Here is a 23,827-nt window from a genome sequence, read left to right as displayed (position 1 = left end):
ATACCAGGCCATGTTGCAAAATTCTTAACGCTGGAGCATTTCCATTTAAGAAGCAATATGCGGCCTACATGCATAATGTGCAAATGGGTTTTCCCCTGCATGTCCGCCCACCTACAAGCTGCAATAGGCTTCATGTTTCTGAAAACCTGAACGTCTGATCATCACGTGTACCAATCTACATGTGTATGATGCCTTTATCTTGACCTGGGGCAGCTACGGTGTATTTCCAAGGGGCTCGTACAGGAGGGCTTCTTGGTGAATTGGGCCCACAGTGAATGCAAAGTAGTTGGTCGCTGGTTTCTGGCCTATTTAGCAAAATGCACATTGGCAGGATCATCCATGGCAATGGTCTTTTCAAGTCAGTGGCTACCCAGAAAAGAAAATATGGGAATACAGAGCCTCGATCAGATTAAAAGTTTTCTGTTGCCCAATATCTTTTGTTTTCTTGGCCTTCTTCAGTAAGACGTACGATGCCGTGGAAAACTTGGATATTGAAAAGACTCTGATTGTGCCGAAAGCCACAGAGGAGGACCTGAAGCGGAACTACACCTGCTATGCCCACAACCCCAAGGGTGAAGCATATAGGCAAGCCATCGTCAAGTTGCAAGGTAGGGGGCATCCCCAGCAGTGTGTCACAGATACGGTCAGCAACAACAGGAGAACAGTTGCTGGACTTGAAACAGGACTCTGGACTATGTGGACCCTCAGTGGTCTGATCCAGCAGGGCTCTTCTGATGTCCTTATGAAGACCTTGGCCCCTCTGCCCTGTTGTTGGCTCTCCAGAGGAACTGGTTGGCCTCTGCGTGAGACAGGAGGCTGGACTAGATGGACCTTCACTGGTCTGATCCAGCAGGGCTCTTCTGATGTTCTTATGAAGGCCTTGGCCTCTCTGCCCTGTTGTTGGCCCTCCAGAGGAACTGGTTGGCCTCTGCGTGAGACAGGAGGCTGGACTAGATAGACCTTCACTGGTCTGATCCAGCAGGGCTCTTCTGATGTTCTTAGGAAGGCCTCGGCTTCTATGCCCTGTTGTTGGCCCTCGAGAGGAACTGGTTTGCCTCTGGATAAGTTGGGATGCTGGACTGGATGGACTATTGGTCTGATCCAGCAGGGCTCTTCTGAGGTTCTTAAGAAGGCCTCGGCCTCTGTGCCCTGTTGTTGGTCCTGGCTGGCCACTGGCTGGCCACTGCGTGAGACGGGATGCTGGACTAGATGGACCCTCACTGGTCTCATCCAGCAGGGCTCTTATGATGTGATGGCCTAATGGGGCCTTTGGGTTCAGAGGCAGAAGGCTCCTGATTGACAGATGATGGGGAACAGTCAGTAGAGGAGGACTGTTGTCATTGTGGGAAACAGGATGCTGGTCTAGATGGACCAGTAGTCTGATCCAGCAGGGCTGCTCTGATTCTGTCGCTTAGCACCCTGGTTCTACGTCAGCACGAAGGAGCCGGGGCAGTGTTTTCTCTTCAGCGTTCCCTCCGGTGGCATTCAACCCGGAGAAGGCCTCCTTCCCCCCATTAAACAGGTTTAGCACTCTGCCACAGTCCGTTACGAACCTCCCTGTCTTGATTTTTTGTCCCCAGTTCCAGTTCCGAGATACACCGTTGAGCTGGCCTGTGGCTTGGGAGCGACCGTCTTTCTCGTCGTCATCCTGACGGTGGTCTACCACGTCTACTGGCTGGAGATGGTGCTCTTCTACCGGGCTCACTTTGGGACGGATGAAACCATTCTAGGTAAGGGGTGAGGGGGGGAAATCGGGGCTTCTGCTTCCCTGGCCTTGCAGCGCTGCCCTCCCTGGGCGTGGCTTTAAAAATGTATTGAACTTTCGGTCTCTTTTGCCGGTGGGGGTGGCGGGGAGGGCATGCGGAAGGGAAATGGCTTGCATGTTCTCCTCCACGAGTATTGCTTGCTGCTCTATTTTACATATTTATTTTAAACGTTTAATAGCCACCTTTCTACCTTGCGGCACTCAAGGATGCCTACAATATCGATAAACTATTATAAACAAACACATAAGAAACCACAAGTTAAAAACTCCCATTAGGACTGCCAATAAGAACATAAGAAGAGCTCTGCTGGATCATGTCACTGGTCCATCTAGTCCAGCCTCCTGTCTCACATAGAGGCCAACCAGTTCCTCTGGAGGGCCAACAACAGAGAGACCGAGGCCTCCATAAGAACATCAGAAGAGCCCTGCTGGATCATGTCACTGGTACATCCAGTATCTTGTCTCACATAGAGGCCAACCAGTTCCTCTGGATGGGCAACAACAGGGCAGAGAGGCTGAGGCCTTCTCCTGATAAGAACATCAGAAAAGCCCTGCGGGATCAGACCAGTGAGGGTCCATCTAGTCCAGCATCTTGTCTCACACAGCGGCCAACCAGTTCCTCTGGATGGGCAACAACAGGGCAGAGAGGCTGAGGCCTTCTCCTGATAAGAACATCAGAAAAGCCCTGCGGGATCAGACCAGTGAGGGTCCATCTAGTCCAGCATCTTGTCTCACACAGCGGCCAACCAGTTCCTCTGGATGGGCAACAACAGGGCAGAGAGGCTGAGGCCTTCTCCTGATAAGAACATCAGAAAAGCCCTGCGGGATCAGACCAGTGAGGGTCCATCTAGTCCAGCATCTCGTCTCACACAGTGGCCACCCAGTTCCTCTGGAGGGCCAACAACAGGCCATAGAGGCTGAGGTCTTCATAAGGACATCAGAAGAGCCCTGCTGGATCAGACCAGTGGTCCATCTAGTCTAGCATTCTGTTTCACAGTTTGCCAAATTGGTTATTATGGAGGACCAACAACAGGGCATAGAGCCCAGGGCCTTCCCCTGATGTTGCCTTCTGGCTCTGGCGTTCAGAGGTTGACTGCCTCTGAATGTGGTGGTTCCCCTTAGTCACCATGGCTAGTAGCCGTTGATAGACCTCTCCTCAGTCCTATATCAGTCAAATGCAGTTCTAAATCAAACCATCTTCAGCTGCCTCTTAAAGATCAAAAGTAAGGGGGGCAGGCGAACCTCCCTGGGGAGGTTGTTTCAGAATTGCGGGGCTGCCACTGAAAAGGCTCTGTCTCCTGTGCCTCTTTGATTGATGGGACAGTCAGGAGATCATCTCCCTTGATCTTAATTCCCAGGCAGGGAAGACAGTCCTTCAGGTAATCCAGTCCCAAGCCATGCAGGGCTTTAAAAGTCAAAACCAACGCCTTGAATTGGGCTCAGGAGCGGATCGGTAGCTCTTGGATATTTTGAATCAAGCAAGGTCCCCTTGTGCTGGAGAAATGCACCACCGTTAGCAGAACAGACCCACCCGATCCCAGCCTGGACCTCCTCTGCTCATCCCGGCATCTCGGACAAGCCAGGTTGGTGTGGTGGTTAAGGGCGCGGACTCTAATCTGGGAGAACTGGGTTTGATTCCCCACTCCTCCACTTGCACCTGGCTGGATGACCTTGGGGAAGCCCTAGTTCTGATAAGAGCTGTTCTTGAAAAAGAGCAGTTTCTCTCAGAGCTCTCTCAAGCCCACCTACCTCACAGTTTGCCTGTTGTGGGGAGGGGAAGGGAAAGGAGATTGTAAGCCGCTCTGAGACCCCCTTGGTAGTGAAAGGCGGGGTAGAAATCCAATCTCTTCTTCTACTTCTTCTGCCTCCACTTGCAGCTGCTGGATGACCTTGGGCAAGCCATAGTTCTGTCAGAGCTGTCCTTGAAAAAGAGCCATTTCTGTCAGAGCTCTCTCAGCCCCGCCAACCTCACAGGGTGTCTGTTGTGGGGAGGGGGAGGGAAAGGAGTTTGTGAGCTGCTCTGAGACTCCTTTGGGTAGTGAAGGGCGGGGTATGAATCCAGTCTCCTCCTCCTCTTCTTCTTCTTCCTCCTCCTCCTCCTCTTCTTCTTCTATTATCGTTTTCAGCCTGTGTGGGCGTAGCCATTTGGAGGTGTGTTCCTTCCGTCCGGCACCTAAAATGTTAGCATGGCCCTTCTACTGGGGGTCTCCCTGGACTGGGGTAGGTTATAAATCCTATTAGAGTAAATTCTCCCAAATTTCTTCTTGGATCCAATAAGAAACCATGCTCCGGAGAGGGTCTGGGGATGGAGCCAGGTGCAAAGAGGGGTTTGTAGGGCAGACCCTGGACAGCCAGTTTGGTGTAGCGGCTAAGAGCGGTGAACTCTAATCTGGAGAACCAGGTTTGATTCCCCACTCCTCCACATGTAGCTGCTGGTGTGACATTGGGTCAGTTACAAGTTCTTTCAGAGCTGTTCTCTCACGAGCAGTTCTGGAAAGAGCTCTCCCAGCCCCACTTACCTCACAGGGTGTCTGTTGTGGGGAGGGGCAGGGAAAGGAGAATTGTAAGCCGCTCTGAGGCTCCTCCGGGTAGTAAAGAGCAGGATATAAATCCAATCTTTCCTCCTCTTCCTCTTCCTCTTCCTCTTCCTCCTCCTCCTCCTCCTCTTCCTCCTCCTCCTTCTTCTTCTTCTTCTTCCCTGATACAGCTTCTAAAATGGCTTTTAATAGCTAAATGCTGCTGTGTTCCTTTTAAAAAAATATGCTATTTTGGATGATTGTACATTTCATTACGTCGATTCCTTATCTCCTCGAATACCTCGGCAGACCTGCGCTTAGAAGGTCCCTCTGCCCAAAGCCACCTGGAGAAGCGCCCAGTATTAAATTCTGCTGTCAAATTAACATCTGCCGTTTAAGAGATACCTCCGTAAAATGCAATACATTTGAGCGTGTCACTAATAAATACTCTTGACCTAAACTGGAGCAGAAGACGCAGAAGCCAACCTAATCGCCTGTCCTTCCGGCTCGGGAGTAATTGGAGAGTGCAGAGCTGGCAAGCTTGGCCGTTCATCTCCCACCTCCCCTGGTTCCATTTCTCTCCCACATCGGTGGAACGCTTCCTTCGAGGCCGAAAGTTTTCAATTTCAGGCCGTGGGGTTGCCCCAGCAACCAGACAGGCTTAGCTGGCCTTCCCTGTATGGCCACGGAGTGCCTCTTAAAGAGGACAGAGTGCTTTTTGACGTTCCGCAGACTGGGGACCACATAGCACGGGATGCGTCGTCTGCTTAAGGCTCCGTAATACAACCAGCAAGCAGGGACAGTGACGGGGGCGGGGGCGGGAACCCAGTGTACTTCCCTAACTTCAGCGTGTTCTCTTTTTTTTTTAAAAAAAAATATTATTATTGTTGTTCTTCTCTGTGGTTCTCTCCAACTGGGGCCGTCAGACGGGAAGGAGTTTGACATTTACGTGTCCTACGCGAGGAACGCTGAGGAGGAAGAGTTTGTGCTGCTGACGCTGCGCGGAGTCCTGGAAAACGAGTTTGGCTACAAGCTGTGCATTTTCGACAGAGACAGCCTCCCTGGCGGAAGTGAGTATCTCAGGCTGGTGGCGGCAGCGGCCTCCTGCGCTCTCTAACGCGCCCCTCACACGCACGCGTGCGCGCGCGAACGCACGCTCCAGTCTGGCCTCTGTGGGAAACGACTTGGGCTCCGTCCATTACAAGCCGTTTCAGTTTAATCAGAAAGCCGTCCCTGTTACTCTTTACGTATCCCCGATTCTCAGTCTGCAGTTGGGGCTTTCGCTTTGGGTTTCGGCTGCACGGAAGTAGGTGAATCCTGATTGAATCCCGAGGTCACAGACGCACACGTCTGTCTTGCTCACTTGATGAGCGGTTGCTAACTCGGTTGCCCTTGTGGCAGTACAGAAACCCTGCTGAGATCGCATTTGCACTGGCCCATTCCTGCCAGCAAGTCATTGCTTGATGAGGTGATGGACATGCTGGTACACATGGACGACTCCAGTTTGGTGTAGTAGTTAGGAGCGTGGACTCTAACCTGGGAGAACCGAGTTTGATTCCCCACTCCTCCGCGTGCAGCTGCTGGGTGACCTTGGGTCAGTCACCGCTGTCTCAGAGCTGTTCTCTCAGGAGGGTCTGAGGGGTGGAGCCAGGTGCAAAGAGGGTTTGTAGGGCAGACCCTGCCAGATTGGTGTAGTGGTTAAGAGCGCGGACACTAATCTGGGCGGACCGGGTTTGATCCCCCACTCCTCCACATGCAGCTGCTGGTGTGACCTTGGATCAGTAACAGCTCTCTCAGAGCTGCTCTCTCAGGAGCAGTCCTCGAGAGAGAGCTCTCTCAGCCCCACCTACCCCACAGGGTGCCCGTTGTGGGGAGGGGGAGGGAGAGGAGATCGTAAGCCGCTCTGAGACTCCTTCGGGTAGTGAAGGGTGGGGTATAAATCCAGTCTCTTCTTCCTGCCTGCTGGGCCGAAGAGGGGATTTGAGTCGGCGGCGCCTCTCTCTCCCTTGCATGACAAGATGCCCTTGGCAACGCCTAGCGAGGAGTGGTTGATGGGTCGGGCTTGCCTACCTTTGCATCCAGTCGTTTTTGAAGTGTGCCCTGGCAAAACATCGGTTGCTTTGTTGGTCTGTAGTAGAGCAGCGAGATCTGAATCCAGCGGCGCCTTAGAGGCCAATAAAAGCCTCAAGGTATTAAGTTTGGAGCGTCAGAGCTCCCTTTGTGTCTGAGGACGGGAGCTTATTGAGCTCGTGTGGTGTGGTGGGTAAAGAGTTGGACTAGGGTCTGGGAGACCCAGGTTCGAATGCCCACTCTGCCATGTGTAGTTTGCTGGGTGACGCTGGGTCAGTCACATATAAGAACTTAGGGATCTCCATTCCTGTTTGTATCTGATGAAGGGAGCTTTGCCCTTTGGAAGCTCCTATCCCGAAAACCTGGTTGGTGCTGCGGAACGCAAACCCAGCAGTTCTGGCCTCATGGAGGTGCACGAAAGGGGCATTCTGTCCGCTCCCTCCCCCTCTTCAAACCATCTTGGTACAGAAGGAGGTCTTGGAGGGCTCTCTGTTGGAACCAGTGTTCCCTCTAAGCTGAGTGAGTGTGAGCTAGCTCACCGTTTTTTAGCCCCCGGCTCACACATTTTTTGCCTTCGCTCAGGAAGGATGGGGCTCCAGAGCAAACTAATTGACGCAGTAGCCAAATCGCCTGCTCACAGCTTTAATGCCGGTAGCTCACAAAGTAGAATTTTTGCTCACAAGACTCCACAGCTTAGAGGGAGCCTTGGTTGGAACCCCTCCCTTCTTCCAAAGAGCTTTGACTGACGTCCAAGTCATTTTCCTCCTATTTTGTCCTCACGTCCATCCTTGCGAGGGAGGCGGGGCTCAGGAAGAAGGTCCCGAGTTCACACAGCAAGCTTTGTGTCCAAGTGCTCCGGATCCTGGTTGGTCCAGTAAACCCCACGGGCTGCAGTCCTGTGCTTGCCTCTGTCGCTCACGGAGAACAGAATAACTGAGCACAGCTGATTCGGGTCGGGCTGCCTTCAGGCTTGTCCACAAAGGGGGTGAGAGGGCTTGCAAACAGGGGAAGGGTGCACAGTCAGGTAAGGGGGTGGGAAAGGGAGCATGTGGGGGCTCTGTGCTGTAAGCTCCGGGCCCCTTATGGCCTGGAACTGGCACTGATCGCCACAACACGGAGATGTTGCAGCTTTGCAGGCCATGTGGAGTGGGGCTGGCCAGCATGCCCCATCCCCGGGCCCCGGTGTTTGTCCCTGGTCCGCTACATGGGCCAAACTGCGAGCATCACCTTTTCGCCATGAAGAGAGATTCAGGTGGGGCGGCCGCATTGGTCTGAAGCAGTAGGACAGCGTTTGAGTCCAGCGGGCACCTTTGAGACCAACAAAGTTTTAATCTGGATGTAAGCTTTCGTGTGCATGCACGTTTCTGAAGAAGTGTGCATGCACACATCGGAAGCTTATGCCCAGAATTCTTTCGTGTGCACACACACCTCTTCAGACATGTGCATGCACACATCGGCAGCTTATACCCAGAATTGAACTTTATTGCATGCACACATCGGCAGCTTATACCCACAATTAAACTTGGTTGCATGCACACGGAAGCTTATACCCGGAATTAAACTTGGTTGCATGCACACGGAAGCTTATACCCGGAATTAAACCTGGTTGCATGCACACGGAAGCTTATACCCGGAATTAAACTTGGTTGCATGCACACGGAAGCTTATACCCAGAATTGAACTTGGTTGCATGCACACGGAAGCTTATACCTGGAATTAAACTTGGTTGCATGCATATGGAAGCTTGTACCCAGAATTAAACCTGGTTGCATGCACACGGAAGCTTATACCCAGAATTAAACCTGGTTGCATGCACACGGAAGCTTATACCCAGAATTAAACCTGGTTGCATGCACACAGAAGCTTATACCCGGAATTAAACCTGGCTGCATGCACACGGAAGCTTATACCCAGAATTAAACCTGGTTGCATGCACACGGGAACTTATACCCGGAATTAAACCTGGTTGCATGCACACAGAAGCTTATACCCAGAATTAAACCTGGTTGCATGCACACGGGAGCTTATACCCGGAATTAAACCTGGTTGCATGCACACGGAAGCTTATACCCAGAATTAAACCTGGTTGCATGCACACGGAAGCTTATACCCGGAATTAAACCTGGTTGCATGCACACGGAAGCTTATACCCAGAATTAAACCTTTTTGCATGCACACGGAAGCTTATACCCAGAATTAAACTTTGTGGGTCTTGACGGTGCCACTGAACTCTTAACGTTGTACTTTTTCACCTGTTCCCTCCGACCTTCCCATGTGCTGGTTGGTGGACCACAGTGGCGGGACGGGGGAAGGGCGAGGGATGGAGAGGGAGGTGGAGTTGGGTGTCGGATGCTTCAGCCTTCCAGGTTTTGCTCTTGTTCTGAGACAGCCTCGGGCCAGAGACACGCTGCAAGCGCTTATTTTTCGTGCCCAGAAGCAACTGTGGCAAAGACGGCATCTGCTTGCCCGGCAGGCCTTCCTGCCTTGTGCAGTTCGAGCCAGAACGACTGACGTGCCGATCCAGATTTAACTTCTCTCGTCCTCTCCGACACAGCTTTTGCGGGGTGGGTGGGTGGGGAGGCCTGGTTTTCTTCCTCCGGTTGTGGATTCTTCTGAGTAAAATGGCATGTTTTAATTGCCTGAAGTTAGTGCAGGAGCCTGCAAACGTTCCATAAAGATATTTCCAGAGGGGAGCCATGTGGGTCTGCGGTAGAAGCGCTGGATTCAAGTCCAGGTGCACCTGAGAGACCAAGAAGATTCCGGGACTCTGAGCTTTCGAGATTTCGTGCTTCCTTTGTCAGATGTGTCAGAGCTTTGAGGGTCCATCTTGTCCAGCCTCCTGCCTCACACAGTGGCCAGCCAGTTCCTCTGGAAGGCCAACAACAGGGCACAGAGGCTGAGGCCTTTATAAGAACACCAGAAGAGCCCTGCTGGGTCAGACCAGTGAGGGTCCATCTAGTCCAGCATCCCGTCTCATACAGTGGCCAACCAGTTCCTCTGGAGAGCCAACAACAGGACAGAGAGGCCGAGGCCTTCCCCTGATAAGGAGTCCTACTGGGTCAGACCAGTGAGGGTCCATCTACTCCAGCATCCCGTCCCACACAGTAGCCAGCCAGTTCCTCTGGAGGGCCAACAACAGGGCAGAGAGGCCGAGGCCTTCCCCTGATAAGAACGTCAGAAGAGCCCTGCTGGGTCAGACCAGGGAGGGTCCCTCTAGTCCAGCCTCCCGTCTCACACAGGGGCCAGCCAGTCCCCCTGGAGGGCCAGCAACAGGGCGGGGAGGTCGAGGCCTTCCCCTGATCTTGCCTCCTGGTTCTGGGATTCAGAGGTCTAGTGCCTCTGAATGGTCAGGGTGGTTCACAGGTAGAACCCAGGGAGGTGGTTGGCTCCCCTTCACTGACAGCTTTCAAGAAGAGGCTGGACGAATATGTGTCAGAGATGCTTTAGGCTGGTCCTGCAGTGGGCAGGGGGTTGGACTAGATGGCCTGTATGGCCCCTTCCAACTGTGATTCTAGGTTCCCCTCAGTCACCATGGCTACTAGCCATTGATAGACTTATCCTCTGTGAATCTGTCTTATCCACTTTTAAAGCTGTTTATTCCTGTGGCCATCACTACATCCTCTGGCAGCGGATTCCACGTTTGAATCACTCTCTGTGCAAAGCAGTACTTCCCTTTGTCTCTCCTGAACCTACTGCCCATCAGCTTCATTGGATGCCCTCGAGTTCCAGTCTTTGGGGAGAAGGAGGCAAAGTCCTCTTTGTCAACTCTCTCCGCCCCATGCATCATTTCAGAAACCTTGATCATCACCCCCTTTTGGTCATCGCTTTTCTAAACTGAAAAGTCCCAGACTCTTCAGCCTTTCCTCATACGGAAGGTGCCCCAGCTGCTTCATCATCTTCACCTCCTCCTCCTCCTCCTTCTTGCCACTGGACTTGAACTGAGCTCTTTTTCTGCCGACCAGCGTGGCTACTCTTCGGAACTATCTTCATGGAAAGTTTGCAGACTCCTCAGTTCAGGCAAACAATGTACATTTTCCATTTTCACCGTATTCTTCCTCAAGCCCGATGGTCCACCAGGATAAATCTATCTATAATTTTAACTTCCTTTGTATCTCTTCTCCTCTGGGGTATTGCAGCCAATGCCTACTGAACGGCTTATATCTATAATAGTTAACTTGCAGGTTTGTTTTACGCTCCGACCCTGCCCCCCCCCCGCCCCATTTCCTCTTAATAAGTAACGCAGATGATGATGTGGGACAGAGGAGAGTGATCCATGGTTTTCTTGTGGGTGGGGAGCTACAAGGATCTGGCGAGGTGCAGCATGGAGAGGAGCAGTGTTCCCTCTAAGCTGAGTTTACTGTGAGCCAGCTCACAGTTCTTTAGCCTCCGGCTCCCATATTTTTGCCTTCGCTCAGGAAGGACGGCTCCAGAGCAAACTCATTTATGCAGGAGCCAATTTGCTTGCTCACAACTTTAATGCCAGCAGCTCACCAAGTAGCATTTTTGCTCACAAGGCTCCACAGCTTAGAGGGAGCATTGGAGAGGAGTGATTTGAGGGCTCGGGGTGTTCCAGGAGTGCTTCTTGCAAAGCTCTTTCCCCACCTTCGTGAGGACCAGAGACGGGTTTCTAGAATCCTAGAATCCCAGAATCCCAGAGCTGGAAGGGACCACACAGGCCATCTGGTCCAACCCCCACCTCAATGACGGATCAGCCAATACAGGCCATGTCGTGCAGTCAGTGCGACACGCAACAATTCACACATGGAATTCACTGCCACAGGAGGTGGCGGCGGCTACAAGCATGGATGGCTTCAAGAGGGAATTAGATAAGCATATGGAGCAGAGGTCCATCAGTGGCTATTAGCCACAAGGTATAGATAGGGGCTCTGGGGCAAGTGATGCTCTGTCTTCTTGGTGCTTGGGGGGGGCAACAGTGGGAGGGCTTCTGGTGTCCTGGCCCCACTGGTGGACCTCCTGATGGCACTGGTATTTCTGGCCACTGTGTGACACAGAGTGTTAGACTGGATGGGCCATTGGCCTGATCCAACTTTGGTGTCTCTTATGTTCTTATGTTCTTATACTCTGCATTCTTGGTGCTGGGGGGGGCGGCGGCAACAGTGGGAGGGCTTCTAGTTTCCTGCCCCCACTGGTGGACCTCCTGATGGCCCCAGGTGTTTTTGGCCACTGTGTGACGGAGTGTTGGACTGGATGGGCCACTGTCCTGATCCAACATTGGCTTCTCTTATGTTCTTATGAGAGGGAATTAGATAAGCATATGGAGCAGAGGTCCATCAGTGGCGATTAGCCACAAGGTTTAGATAGGAACTCTCAGTCTGTGGCAAGGGATGCTCTGTGTTCTTGGTCCTTGGGGGGGAGGGCAACAGTGGGAGGGCTCCTGGTGTCCTGGCCCCACTGGTGGACCTCCTGATGGCACCTGGTATTTCTGGCCACTGTGTGACACAGAGTGTTGGACTGGATGGGCCACTGGCCTGATCCAACATTGGCTTCTCTTACGTTCTTACAAGAAAGAACTGGATCAACATATGGAGCAGAGGTCCATCGGCGGCTATTAGCCACAAGGTATAGATAGGAACTCTCGGTCTGGGGCAAGTGATGCTCTGTATTCTTGGTGTTTGGGGGGAGGGCAACAGTGGGAGGGCTTCTGGTGTCCTGGCCCCACTGGTGGACCTCCTGATGGCACTGGTATTTCTGGCCACTGTGTGACACAGAGTGTTAGACTGGATGGGCCATTGGCCTGATCCAACATTGGCGTCTCTTATGTTCTTATGTTCTTATACTCTGCATTCTTGGTGCTTGGGGGGCGGCAACAGTGGGAGGGCTTCTAGTGTCCTGGCCCCACTGGTGGACCTCCTGATGGCACCTGGTATTTTTGGCCACTGTGTGATACAGAGTGTTGGACTGAATGGGCCTTTGGCCTGATCCAACGTTGGCGTCTCTTATGTTCTTAACAAAAACCTAGACTGGCCTTTCCACTCCTGTCTGCTGATGCGTACACGAGATGTGACAGCGATTCAGCTTTGGGCTACCCTTGCGTCTCTGCTTTGACTGAGACATGCCCTCAGTCTCCAAGGTCGGCTTCTGGGAACAGGGAAACGTCTGCACAAATAAAGGTGAGGGTTTCTCACCGACTCCTTGTGCCGGGGAGCAAAGGGACCTGGCTTGACCTCAGCAGCAAAGCAGCTGTGCCCGATGGGAGGGTGGGGTGGGCTCGGCTCCAGAGTGACATTTGACGGCTGCCGCGGTCCTGACCCCATGACTCAGTAAGGAATGGGCGATGGCCAGTGTTCCCTCTAAGCTGAGTGAGTGTGAGCTAGCTCACAGTTTTTTACCCTCCGGCTGACACATTTTTGTCTTAGCTCAGGAAGGATGTGGCTCCAGTCCAGAGCAAACTCATTTATGCAATAGCCGAATCACCTGCCTGCTCACAACTTCAATGCCAGGAGCTCACAAAGTAGAATTTTTGCTCACAAGACTCCACAGCTTAGAGGGAGCACTGGCGAAGGCGCTCCCCGCCACGCTGGGCCGAGAGATGGGGGAGCCCAGCCACGGGTGGTTTCCAGCCAAGTCTGCCTCGTCTTCTGGGTTTAGTCACAGATGTCTGCTAACAGACGGGAAGCACCTCCCTGTGCTTTTGCTTGGCTCCTTCTGCTCCGCTGCTATTTTAGACGAGCTGAGAAGACGGACGAGTTGTACTGTATCCTTGCATGCCTCCGACGGATCCCTGGCTGTGACGTTCCCACCCTCTGGCCTAACTTGGAAGCTTTTCCTTGACTCCTGGTGGCTGTGAAACCCCCCCCCCCCCAACGTTTCTACATAAGAACACAAGAGAAGCCAGTGTTGGATCAGGCCAGTGACCCATCCAGTCCAACATCCTGTCACACAGTGGCCAAAAATACCAGGTGCCCTCAGGAGGTCCAGCAGTGGGGCTAGGACACTAGAAGCCCTCCCACTGTTGCCCCCCCCCCAAGCACCAAGAATACAGAGCATCACTGGCCCCAGACATAAGAACATAAGTGAAGCCATGTTGGATCAGGCCAATGGCCCATCCAGTCCAACATCCTGTCACACAGTGGCCAAAAATACCAGGTGCCCTCAGGAGGTCCAGCAGAGGGGCCAGGACTCCAGAAGCCCTCCCACTGTTGCCCCCCCCCAAGCACCAAGAATAGAGAGCATCACTTGACCCAGCCTGTGAGTTCTTATCTATACCTTATGGATAATAGCCACTGATGGACCTCTCCAGCGCTTCTGGGCGCACTTGCCGTGGTCGGGGGGAGAAAGAGGCGGCAGCGGCTGCCACCCAGTCAGGGAGATCATGCAGGGCTTTTGGCTGCGGGAGGGGGGGGGCAGGTGCAGTTTGGTGCCCTAAGGGCCAGCGCATCCTAGGCGAATGTCTAGTTCGCCTAGTGAGTGAGCCGGCCCTGGACCTCTGCTCCAGATGTTTATCCAATTTCCTCTTGAAGCCATCCGTGCTTGTAGCCACCGCCACCTCCTGTGGCAGTGAATTCCATGTGTTAATCACTCTTTGGGTGAAGAAGTACTTCCTTTTATCCGTTCTAACCCGACCGCTCTGCAGTTTCATGGAGTGCCCACGAGTTCTTGTATTGTGAGAAAGGGAGAAAAGTACCCCTTTCTCTACCTGCTCTATCCCATGCATAATCTTATAAACCTCAATCATGTCACCCCTCAGCTGTCGTTTCTCCAAGCTAAAGAGCCCCAAGCGCTTTAACCTTTCCTCATAGGGAAAGCCCTGAGGGGCCTGATTCGGCCCCCGGGCCGCACGTTTGACACCCCTGCCCCAGGGTCCACCCTCCCAAGTGGCCTATTTTCTCCAGGGGAGTTGATCTCTGTCGTCTGGAGATGAGTTGTAATTCTGGGAGATCTCTGGGGCCCACCACCTGGAGGTTGGTCACCTTGCAGGAGAGCTAGGACCAGCCTTTTAGATCGCGGTTTGTCAAAACCCTGAATGCCTCTTCGCTCCCGGGGCTTTCCCAGGCTGAGGGTCGCACTCCCCTGCTGCTGTGCCTCCCGGTTCTTCCTCCCCCCCCCCTACCCGGACGAGCACCGCCTCCAGCAGTCAAGTGGTTTCTTTCCAAGAGGGCCACGTGCCGTGCTCCCATTTTCAAGCTCAAGCGGACTAATCTGCTTCCGTGGGAAGCGTGGCAAGCCATGAAATTGCTGTCAGCGCCTGTCTGCCTTCCTGAAGAGCATCGAGTCTTCTTTCCTAGAGAGAGGGAAGAGCTGTCCTCGGAAAGCAAGCTTCGGCCGCGGGAGCATCCTGCCTTTTTGCCGACAGGGGCCACAGCCAAGGAATCCATCAAAGCCAATCCGTGTCCCCACTCCCGTCCCTCTAGGGGGAGCGTTTTCCCATTTGGAGCAACTACGGGTTCTCCTCTCTTTTGGAGAGTAGAGAGCGAAGACAGCCCTTCAGACCGGCTTTGAATTCATTAGCCGACTGCTGAGAGCCTGCCTGCGACTTGCGAATGAATAAATCCTGACTTAAAACATGGTGCTTTGGAAGGACGCTCACCTGCACCAGTGCTTTTCTGTGGGAATGGCAGCTTGAATGCTTTTTCGCAAAGTTTCTTGGCAAGTTTGGGGTAGTGTTTAGGAGCGCGGACTCTGATCTGGGAGAACCAGGTATGATTCCCCACCAGTGTTCCCTCTAAACTGAGTTAGTGTGAGCCAGCTCACAGAATTTTAGCCTCCAGTTCACACTTTTTTGTCTTAGCTCAGGGAGGATGTCTCCAGAGCAAACTGATTTATGCCGCAACCAAATCGCTCGCTCACCACTTTCATGCCAGTAGCTCACAAAGTAGAATTTTTTGCTCACAAGACTCCACAGCTTAGAGGGAGCATTGTCCACAGGCAGCTGCTGGTGTGACCTTGGGTCCGTCACAAGTTCTCTCAGAGCTGTTCTCTCAGAGGCAGTTCTCGAAAGAGCTCTTTCAGCTCCACCTGCCTCACAGGGTGTCTGTTGTGGGGAAGGGAAGGGAAAGGAGATGGTAAGCCGCTCTGAGACTCCTTCAGGTAGTAAAGGGCGGGGTATACAAACCCCCCCCATTTTGATACAGGCAAGCAGAGGCTGCAGGCTGGGCCCTTGGCAGGCATAAATTTGCCCCCTCTGCTGTGTCGAAGGCAAAACCATCTGTGGGGCCTGGAGATCTCTTGGTATTACAACTGATCTCCAGACGGCAGAGATCATTCACGCTGGAGAAAATGGCTGCTTTGGAGGATGGACTTTGTGGCACTGGATCCTGCTGAGGCCCCTCCCCTCCCCAAACCCCACCCTCTTCAGGCTCCGCCCCCACCCCAAATCTCCAGGAACCTCCCAACCCAATGTTGGCAACCCTGTCCATCTAGTCGGTTGGGGCGTCTGCTTTGGATCCAGCAAAGATTTCTCCCAGGAAAGAGGACAAGAGCCTCTGGGGGTGGGCTGGAAGCTCTCTGGGCGAGAAAAAAGCACCGCCTTTGGCAGAAGAGATCCGCCGGATGTGGCCCAACGTACGCGTAGCCCCGGGCTCCTGGACTGCAGGCGAGCGGGCAGAATCGTTGCCCAAAGGATTGTGAAGAGCAGGGGGTAAAGGAGCTCCGTGAAATCCTTCCCCCACTAAAAGTCTCCTCCGATTTCTATAGTCCGGGGGGGTGGGGGGATGGATAATGAAGCCCTTGTTTTAGAGCAGTACCAAATGATGTCGTTCTTCAGTGCGAGGAGGCCCAAGCTGTGCTACAAGGAGATCCGTGGACCACCCCGCATCCCCCCCCCCCGCCTTACCGGAGGAATGTGTCGCTGTAAAGATATGATGTTGTTGTTGCAATAACATTTCCCCACCCTTTCCATGCATCTGCCAGTGAAGCTGAATGGAAATGCAAATAGAAGGAGGTCAAAGTGTGCCTTTTTTTCACCCACTGATTACTGGGGAAGTGCAGGTTGGCAGCACCCACCCATCCCCCTGGGTAACTTCAGCTTGACGTTAAGAACAGAAGAGAAGCCAATGTTGGATCAGGCCAGTGGCCCATCCAGCCCAAAACTCTGTGTCACACAGTGGCCAAAACCCAGGGGCCATCAGGAGGTCCACCTGCAGGACCAGAACTTCAAAAGCCCTCCCACTCTTGCCCACCAAGAATACAGAGCATCACTGCCCTAGACAGAGTGTTCCATCTACGCCTTGTGGCTAACAGCCACTCATGGACCTCTGTTCCAGATGTTTATCCAGTCCCCTCTTGAAGCTATCTATGCTTGTAGCCTACCACAGTGAATTCCACGTGTTCATCACTCTTTGGATGAAGAAGGACTTCCTTTTATCTGTTCTAACCCGACCGCTCAGCAATTTCATGGAGTGCCCACAAGGAGTTCTTGTATTGTGAGAAAGGGAGAAAAGTACCTCTTTCTCTACCTGCTCTTTCCCATGCATAATCTTATAAACCTCGATCGTGTCACCCCTCAGTTGTCGTTTCTCCAAGCTAAAGAGCCCCAAGCGCCTTAACCTTTCCTCATACGGAAAGGCATCTGATCACACAGTGACGGGCTGAGCCCGCAGCTGCAAAGGGAGATGTGTGATCTTGCAACTGCGGTTCAAATTACTCCGGAGGGAATGGCCTCGCTTCCCCTCCGCTTCAACTGGCGTGTGTGGCCGCAGCCTGAGACTCCTTCAGGGAGTGAAGTGCGGGGTTGTAAATCCAATCTCCTCCTCCTCCTCCTCCTCCTCCTCCTCCTCCTCTTCTTCTTCTTCTGTTTTCTTAATCCACATTTCTCCTTAATTTCTTGGCCGGGGATGGGCGAGAAGCAAGGATACATCTGGACAGTTGGGATAGTGTTGCCTCCATTTGTGTAATTTATGTATTTATTTACTTTGATTCGGTTTGATTTACTCAATTTTTATCCCACCCTTTATTAAATATAGAGAGAGCCATTTTGGTGTTGTGGTTAAGTGCATGGACTCTAATCTGGGAGAACCGGGTTGGATTCCCCACTCCTCCACTCGCAGCTGCTGGATGAACTTGAGCAAGCCATAGTTCTGTCAGAATGAAAAAGAGCAGTTTCTGTCAAGAACTCTCTCAGCCCCGCCTACCTCCCAGGGTGTCTGTTGTGTGGAGGGGAAGGGGAAGGAGTTTGTAAGCCGCTCTGAGACTCCTTCGGGTGGTGAAGGGTGGGGGGTATAAATCCAATCTCCTCCTCCTCTTCTTCTTCTTAGGTGTAGTGGTTAAGTGCACGGTTAAGAGTTTGGTGTCGTGGTTAATTGCACGGATTCTAATCTGGGAGAACCGGGTTGGATTCCCCACTCCTCCACTCGCAGCTGCTGGATGACCATGGACAAGCCGTAGTTCTGGTCAGAGCTGTCCTTGAAAAAGAGCCGTTTCTCTCAAGAGCTCTCTCAGCCCCGCCGACCTCCCAGGGTGTCTGTTGTGTGGAGGGGAAGGGGAAGGAGTTTGTAAGCCGCTCTGAGACTCCTTTGGGTAGTGAAGGGTGGGGGTATAAATCCAATCTCCTCCTCCTCCTCCACCTCCTCTTCTTCTTGTGTGTCGAGCAAGGTGGCTTACCATTTACCCACTAAACCACTAAAACCACACCACAGCAAGTAAAAACAACTGTTAAAAACGCCACACGGAAGTCCCCCGTGCCCACAGCTCTCAACTTCTCTTCCGCGACAGTCTCACAGCGCTTCCTAAAACTCTCCAAAAAGGGCGTGCCGTGCCCATGTCCTCGGGGGGCCCTCTCCAGAGGCACAGCCCCCAGTCGGACGCCAAGCTTGCAGGCCAGGGAGGGGGGCAGGCTGAAAAAATGACAGCCAGGGGGGTGTTGTTGGCACACGGGGACAGATGGAGAGAGACCATCCTTCAGGTTTATTAGTCATCTTTCCAAATTTACCCAAGGGCAACTCTCCAAAAACCGAAGCACAAACCCACTCAAACTTCGGCAAGATCGCTCCCCAAATACAAGCCGCCTCCTGCGTGCCTCGCTCGGCGCAGTACATCGGCACTTGGTGATGTATTTGCGGACCTGGTGGGATGAATTGCTTGATGGGGGGGGCAAATTTATGCGATTAATTCCCGGCAACTGCACTTGGACAGGGGCCGCAGGAGTCAACGATTTCAAATAAGAATAACCCTTAAACCAAGGAACCAGCTCTACAAGATACAAGTAATACAAGAACTTGTGGGCACTCCATGAAATTGCTGAGCAGTAGGGTTAGAACAGATAAAAGGAAGTCCTTCTTCACCCAAAGAGTGATTGACACATGGAATTCACTGCCACAGGAGGGGGCGACGTCTACAAGCATGGACGGCTTCAAGAGGGAATTGGATAACCATCTGGAGCAGAGGTCCATCCATGGCTATTAGCCACACGGTATAGATAGGAACTCTCAGTCTGGGGCAAGGGATGCTCTGTATTCTTGGTGCTTGGGGGGGGGCAACAGTGGGAGGGGGCTTCTAGTGTCTTGGCCTCGCTGGTGGACCTCCTGAAGGCACCTGATATTTTTGGTCACTGTGTGACACAGAGTGTTGGACTAGATGGGCCATTGGCCTGATCCAGCATTGGCTTCTCTTATGTTCTTATGTTCTATGCCTCCGCCCCCTCCCCCGAAAATATCAGAAGGCACTGTTGATCTTCATGAGGTACACACACAAAGAATTCCTTTAATGGCATTTCACAGGAGTAAAAGCATAATATCTGAGAGATAAAAATTTAAATTCTGGATAAAGTGCAATTTCCGATAAAAAAAATTACCCTGCATCGAGCACTTTACCATGTATAGAAGCGGCATTTGAAGATAGATTTATTTAGGGCTGCCTTTGACTGATTTAGTTTCTATTTATCGGCAGTCCTGCGTGAAGTTTTTCAGTTGAGACCTTTTATGTGTTTTTGTCGCTATATTTATATTGTCTTTATTGCAGTTTTTTTAATAATTTTTTTTAGTCGTAAGCAAAGGAGAAAGGCAGCCCGTAAACGTTTTGGAAAAAATAACGTTAAAATATAATTCTCTAAAGAGGCGAGCGGAAGAGCTGAACCGGCCACTGCCCTAGAGATAGGCGGTTTCGCACATGCTGAATCACGCCATTTTAATCCACTTCGGAGACGGTTTGCAATTGGATTTTGCCCTTTCACACAGTAAAATCTAGTTGCAAAGTGCATTGGAAGTACATTATTTAATGTGCGTGAAAGTGCTGTTGAAGTGAGAACAGGTGAATGAACATCCATTGAACATCCACAAATGGGGCTGATGCCCAGTGGGTGAAGCTTTTGCGGGGACTCTTCACCACAGGGTGTGCCGCAACAGAACAAAAGATGGAGATTACGGAGGAATTGGGCTGGAAATATCTGTAATCTCTGTCTGGAAGCAGGCACAATACTGGTGGGTGATTTTAATGCAACAACAGGCAGATGAAAGATAAATGATGTAGTTTGGTGTAGTGGTTAAGTGCGCGGACTCTAATCTGGGAGAACCGGGTTTGATTCCCCACTCCTCCACTTGCACCTGCTGGATGACCTTGGGCAAGCCCTAGTTCTGACAAGAGCTGTTCTTGAAAAAGAGCAGTTTCTGTCAGAGCTCTCTCAGCCCCACCTACCCTCACAGGGTGTCTGTTGTGGGGGGGGGGAAGGGAAAGGAGATTGTCAGCCGCTCTGAGACTCATTTGGGTAGTGAAGGGCGGGGGATAAATCCAATCTCTTCTTCTTAAATTGGACGGAGGGGGTTTAAATGATTGTGTAGACTGAGGTAACTGTGATAGGAAGGCTAAAAATCTTAAATTTAACTCTGCAGGGAAACGGCTGTTGAAATTATGTTTATGAAATAAGTTAATCATATTACGTGGGCGTCGTATGATTGATAGCCGGGGCGACTATGCGTGTGTAAATTCCAGAAGGGCTAGTAGAACAAATTATTTTCTAACCCCAGAAGGAGTACTTCAGTCTGTCAAAAAAAAATAATTATGTAGGTGCCCTGATTTGGACAGCCTCAGGCAAGCCCAATCTTGTCAGAACTCGGAAGCGAAGCAAGGCCGACTCTGGCAAGGACTGTGGAGGGGAGACCTCCTTGGAATACCAGAGGTGGGAGGTGGGGGCAGGCTTTACTCATCCACCTCTCTGAATATCCTCCAGGCCCCCAGTAGGGGTCAGTCCCCAGTGGTCACCATGACTCCCAGGTGCACACACACAGGCACATGTTTTAAAAAATACCAACAGAAAAATTATGTAGGTGAATAAAGGATGTGTGGGGTGCAGTTAGGGGGTGGGCACAGAAATATCCCCAAGGAGAAGGGGAGAAGTTTTGTCAGGCACCCCGTAGCATGCCCCACTGGAGGTCTTGCATGGCCCGTCTCCAGGCCCATACAATTTCCAGGAGTCTTAAGGGCCGGGAACTTGAAATGTGAGAATGTGTGAACAGAAAGTTCTGTCCTGGCTTTTCAGGTCTTCTTGGAGAGGTCTGCCCCGCCTAGGTCGCAAAGGGCCTGTTGTGGGGAGAGGAAGGGAGGGCGATTGTCAGCCGCTTTGAGACTCCTTCGGGTAGAGGAGAGCGGAGTATAAAAACCAACTCTTCTTCTTAGAATCATGGAATCGTAGAGTCGGAAGGGATCTCCAGGGTCATCTAGTCTGACCCCCTGCACTCTGCAGGAAAGTCACCCATACCTCCCCCTTCACACCCGCAGTGACCTCTGCTCTATGACCAGAAGAGGGCAGGCAACAACAAGAACAAAAAACAACCCTCCGGGATCCCTGGCCAAACTGGCCTGGAGGAAAATAGCTTCCTGACCCCAAACTGGCGATCAGCATTTCCCTGGGCCTGTAAGAAAGGGCCACAAGCAGTGTTCCCTCTAAGCTGAGTGAGTGTGAGCTAGCTCCCAGTTTTTTAGCCTCTCGCTCACACATATTTGTCTTAGCTCAGGAAGGGTGGCTCCAGAGCAGTGTTCCCTCTAAGCTGAGCTAGTGTGAGCTAGCTCACAGTTCTTTAGCCTCTGGCTCACACGTTTCTGTCTTCGCTCAGGAAGGAGGGCTCCAGAGCAAACTAATTTATACAAGTAGCCAAATCGCTCGCTCACCACTTTAATGCCAGAAGCTCACAAAGTAGAATTTTTGCTCACAAGGCTCCACAGCTTAGAGGGAGTATTGCTCCAGAGCAAGCTAATTCATGCAGCAGCCAAGCAGCCAAACCGCTCGCTCACAACTTTAATGCTAGTAGCTCACATAGTAGAATTTTTGCTCACAAGATTCCACAGCTTAGAGGGAGCACTGGCCACAAGCCCTGAGGCAACCCCTCCTGCCCTCCCTTCTCCTGATCTGCCCAAGTTCACAGAATCCACATGGCGGTCAGAGGGCCACCGAGCCTCCGTTTGGAAACCTCCCAAGAAGGAGAGCCCGTCCCACTGAGGGACCGCTCTCCCTGTCCGGAGGTTCTTCCTCATGTTCCTCGCGCTCTCCTTCCCCGGCGGCTTGAGGGCCGTGCCGTTCCCTCCCCTAACCTGTCCGGTCTGTTTTCTCTCCCAGTTGTTACGGACGAGACCCTCAGCTTCATCCAGAGAAGTCGCCGCCTCTTGGTGGTGCTGAGCCCCAACTATGTCCTGCAGGGCACCCAGGCCCTGCTGGAGCTCAAGGCGGGCCTGGAGAGCATGGCCTCCCAGGGGACCATCCGGGTCATCCTCCTCCAGTACAAGGCCATCCAGAGGAGCAAGGTGAAGGAGCTGCAGCAGGCCAGGGCGGCCCTCCGCGTCATTAAGTGGAAGGGGGAGAAGTCCCGGTACCCCCAGGGAAGGTTCTGGAAGCAGCTGCGGGTGGAGCTGCCGGTGAAGAGCAGGCCCAAGAGCTCCTGGGACACGCAGGACCTCTGCTACTCCTCCCTGGAGAAAATCTGAAAGGGGAGGGAGGGGGAGGGTTGAGAATCCAGAGCGGGAAGCAGTGGGGGGGGGCGTGAAATCGGGAGGACCCTAATCAAGGATTTTGGGCACGCTGGAAAGGAGCCCCCCCCCTCTCCGGTGCTCGGTCTGAGCACAGCTTTCCAGAACTTTTTTTTTTTAATGCAGCCCACATGTGGTTATGTGCAGGGTTCATTTCGTAGAAAAAGAGGTGCAGGAGCTCATTAGCATAACTCATTAGCATAACTCATTTGCATATGCCACACCCCCTGACATCACTGGGGGGGTTGTGCAGATCTGTCCTCACAGAGGAGGGAGAGCTTGTACCTAAATAAAACTTGGTCGTAAAGGTGCCACTGGACGGTTTTGGGCTGGGGGGGGGGGCTCTGCACCTTACCTGGCTGCTTCTTGCTCTGACTGAGGGCTGCTGGGAGCAGGGGGCGGGGCTTGTCACATGTGCCCGCCCCCTGGGCTCTTTACTGCCGGAGCTCCGCTCCTGTGCGCTCCTGCAGGAAATGACCCCTGGTTATGCGTGCCCAGGGCCCCCTTCCTCGGTGAGTGACTCACAGAGCCAGTGTGTTTTCCGTCCAGTGAGGAAGCAGGTTCCTTTCAGGCCAAGGGGATCGGGGGCCCTGTGGTGTGGGATTGTGGTGGAGTTCTGGCACACCGAGAGGAGGGAGGCCACCGTTGCCCTGCCGTCCTCGAGTCTTCCGTCCTCGAGCGTCACTGGCCCATTTCTCTTGTGTCTGGACGGGCCAAGTCCTGCCCAAAACACTGTCGGAAGCCAGCTTTCCCCATTCCCGATGGGGATCGTCTAAGTCAATGGAGATGACTTGTCTGGAGGGACAGTTGGTGTTCACACGGAGACAGGGTGCAGGGGACTCGATCTAGGATCTGCCCACAGCAACCACACCGCGGTGTGACACCACAGCCCTGGGTGCACATCGAGGGAGATTTGCCCAACTGGGCTGTTCTCAGATCCTACATTCTTGCATTGTTCTTCATTCACACACAAAACACACACACCCCACGAGAAATCCCACATTTCTGTTGCCGCCCGCCCCTTTGCCAGTTTGGTGTAGCGGTTAGGAGCACAGACTCCGCTCTGGGAGAACGGGGTTTGATTCCCCCACTCCTCCACATGCAGCCACCTGGTGTGACCTTGGGTCAGTCACAAGTTATTTCAGAGCAGTTTCTGTCAGCGCGCTCTCGGCCCCACCTACCCCACAGGGTGTCTGTTGTGGGGAGGGGGAAGGGAAAGGAGATGGTAAGCCGCTCTGAGACTACGAGTGAAGGGCAGGGTATAAATCCAATCTCTTCTTCTTCTCCAGAGGACAAACTCAAGGCTAGTGTTAGCTTGGTTTTCCACCTCGCACTGCCACATCAGGCAGATTCTCGTGATGAGCTGGCCGGATCCTAGCAGGTTTCCTCGGAGCAGTGCTGTTCTGTTCTGTTCTTCCCCTACCCAATCCCTCGCCCATGCACAGCCTAAGGAGAGTTGCCCCAGTCGGCAAGACGCCACCCCTGTGCTGCGGCCCGAAAGGCCTTATCTCCCTGGACAGTTGCCTGCATTTTCTTTCCCCTTCTAGCCCATGAGCAGGCAACGCAC

The 23,827-nt window shown here is 52.7% G+C and overlaps 1 protein-coding gene across 1 annotated transcript in view; it reads left to right on the top strand.

Moving 5' to 3' along the window:
* IL1RAP (interleukin 1 receptor accessory protein) overlaps nt 1-22,253 on the top strand; it is a 125,093-nt gene extending 102,840 nt beyond the window's left edge. Inside the window, exons 8-11 of the mRNA XM_015414877.1 lie at nt 460-608; nt 1,581-1,730; nt 5,208-5,351; nt 21,854-22,253. Coding sequence (XP_015270363.1) covers nt 460-608; nt 1,581-1,730; nt 5,208-5,351; nt 21,854-22,218 — 808 coding nt within the window. The 3' untranslated portion in view covers nt 22,219-22,253. The remainder of the gene's footprint in view (nt 1-459; nt 609-1,580; nt 1,731-5,207; nt 5,352-21,853) is intronic.
* The last annotated feature ends 1,574 nt before the right edge of the window (nt 22,254-23,827 follow it).

Source organism: Gekko japonicus, unplaced genomic scaffold (genome assembly GCF_001447785.1).
Source record: "Gekko japonicus isolate JY-2015 unplaced genomic scaffold, Gekko_japonicus_V1.1 scaffold2415, whole genome shotgun sequence".
NCBI classification, from domain to species: Eukaryota; Metazoa; Chordata; class Lepidosauria; order Squamata; family Gekkonidae; genus Gekko; species Gekko japonicus.
The sequence above is the reverse complement of the archived record's forward strand: the minus strand, read 5'-3'. Positions and strand labels throughout refer to the sequence as shown.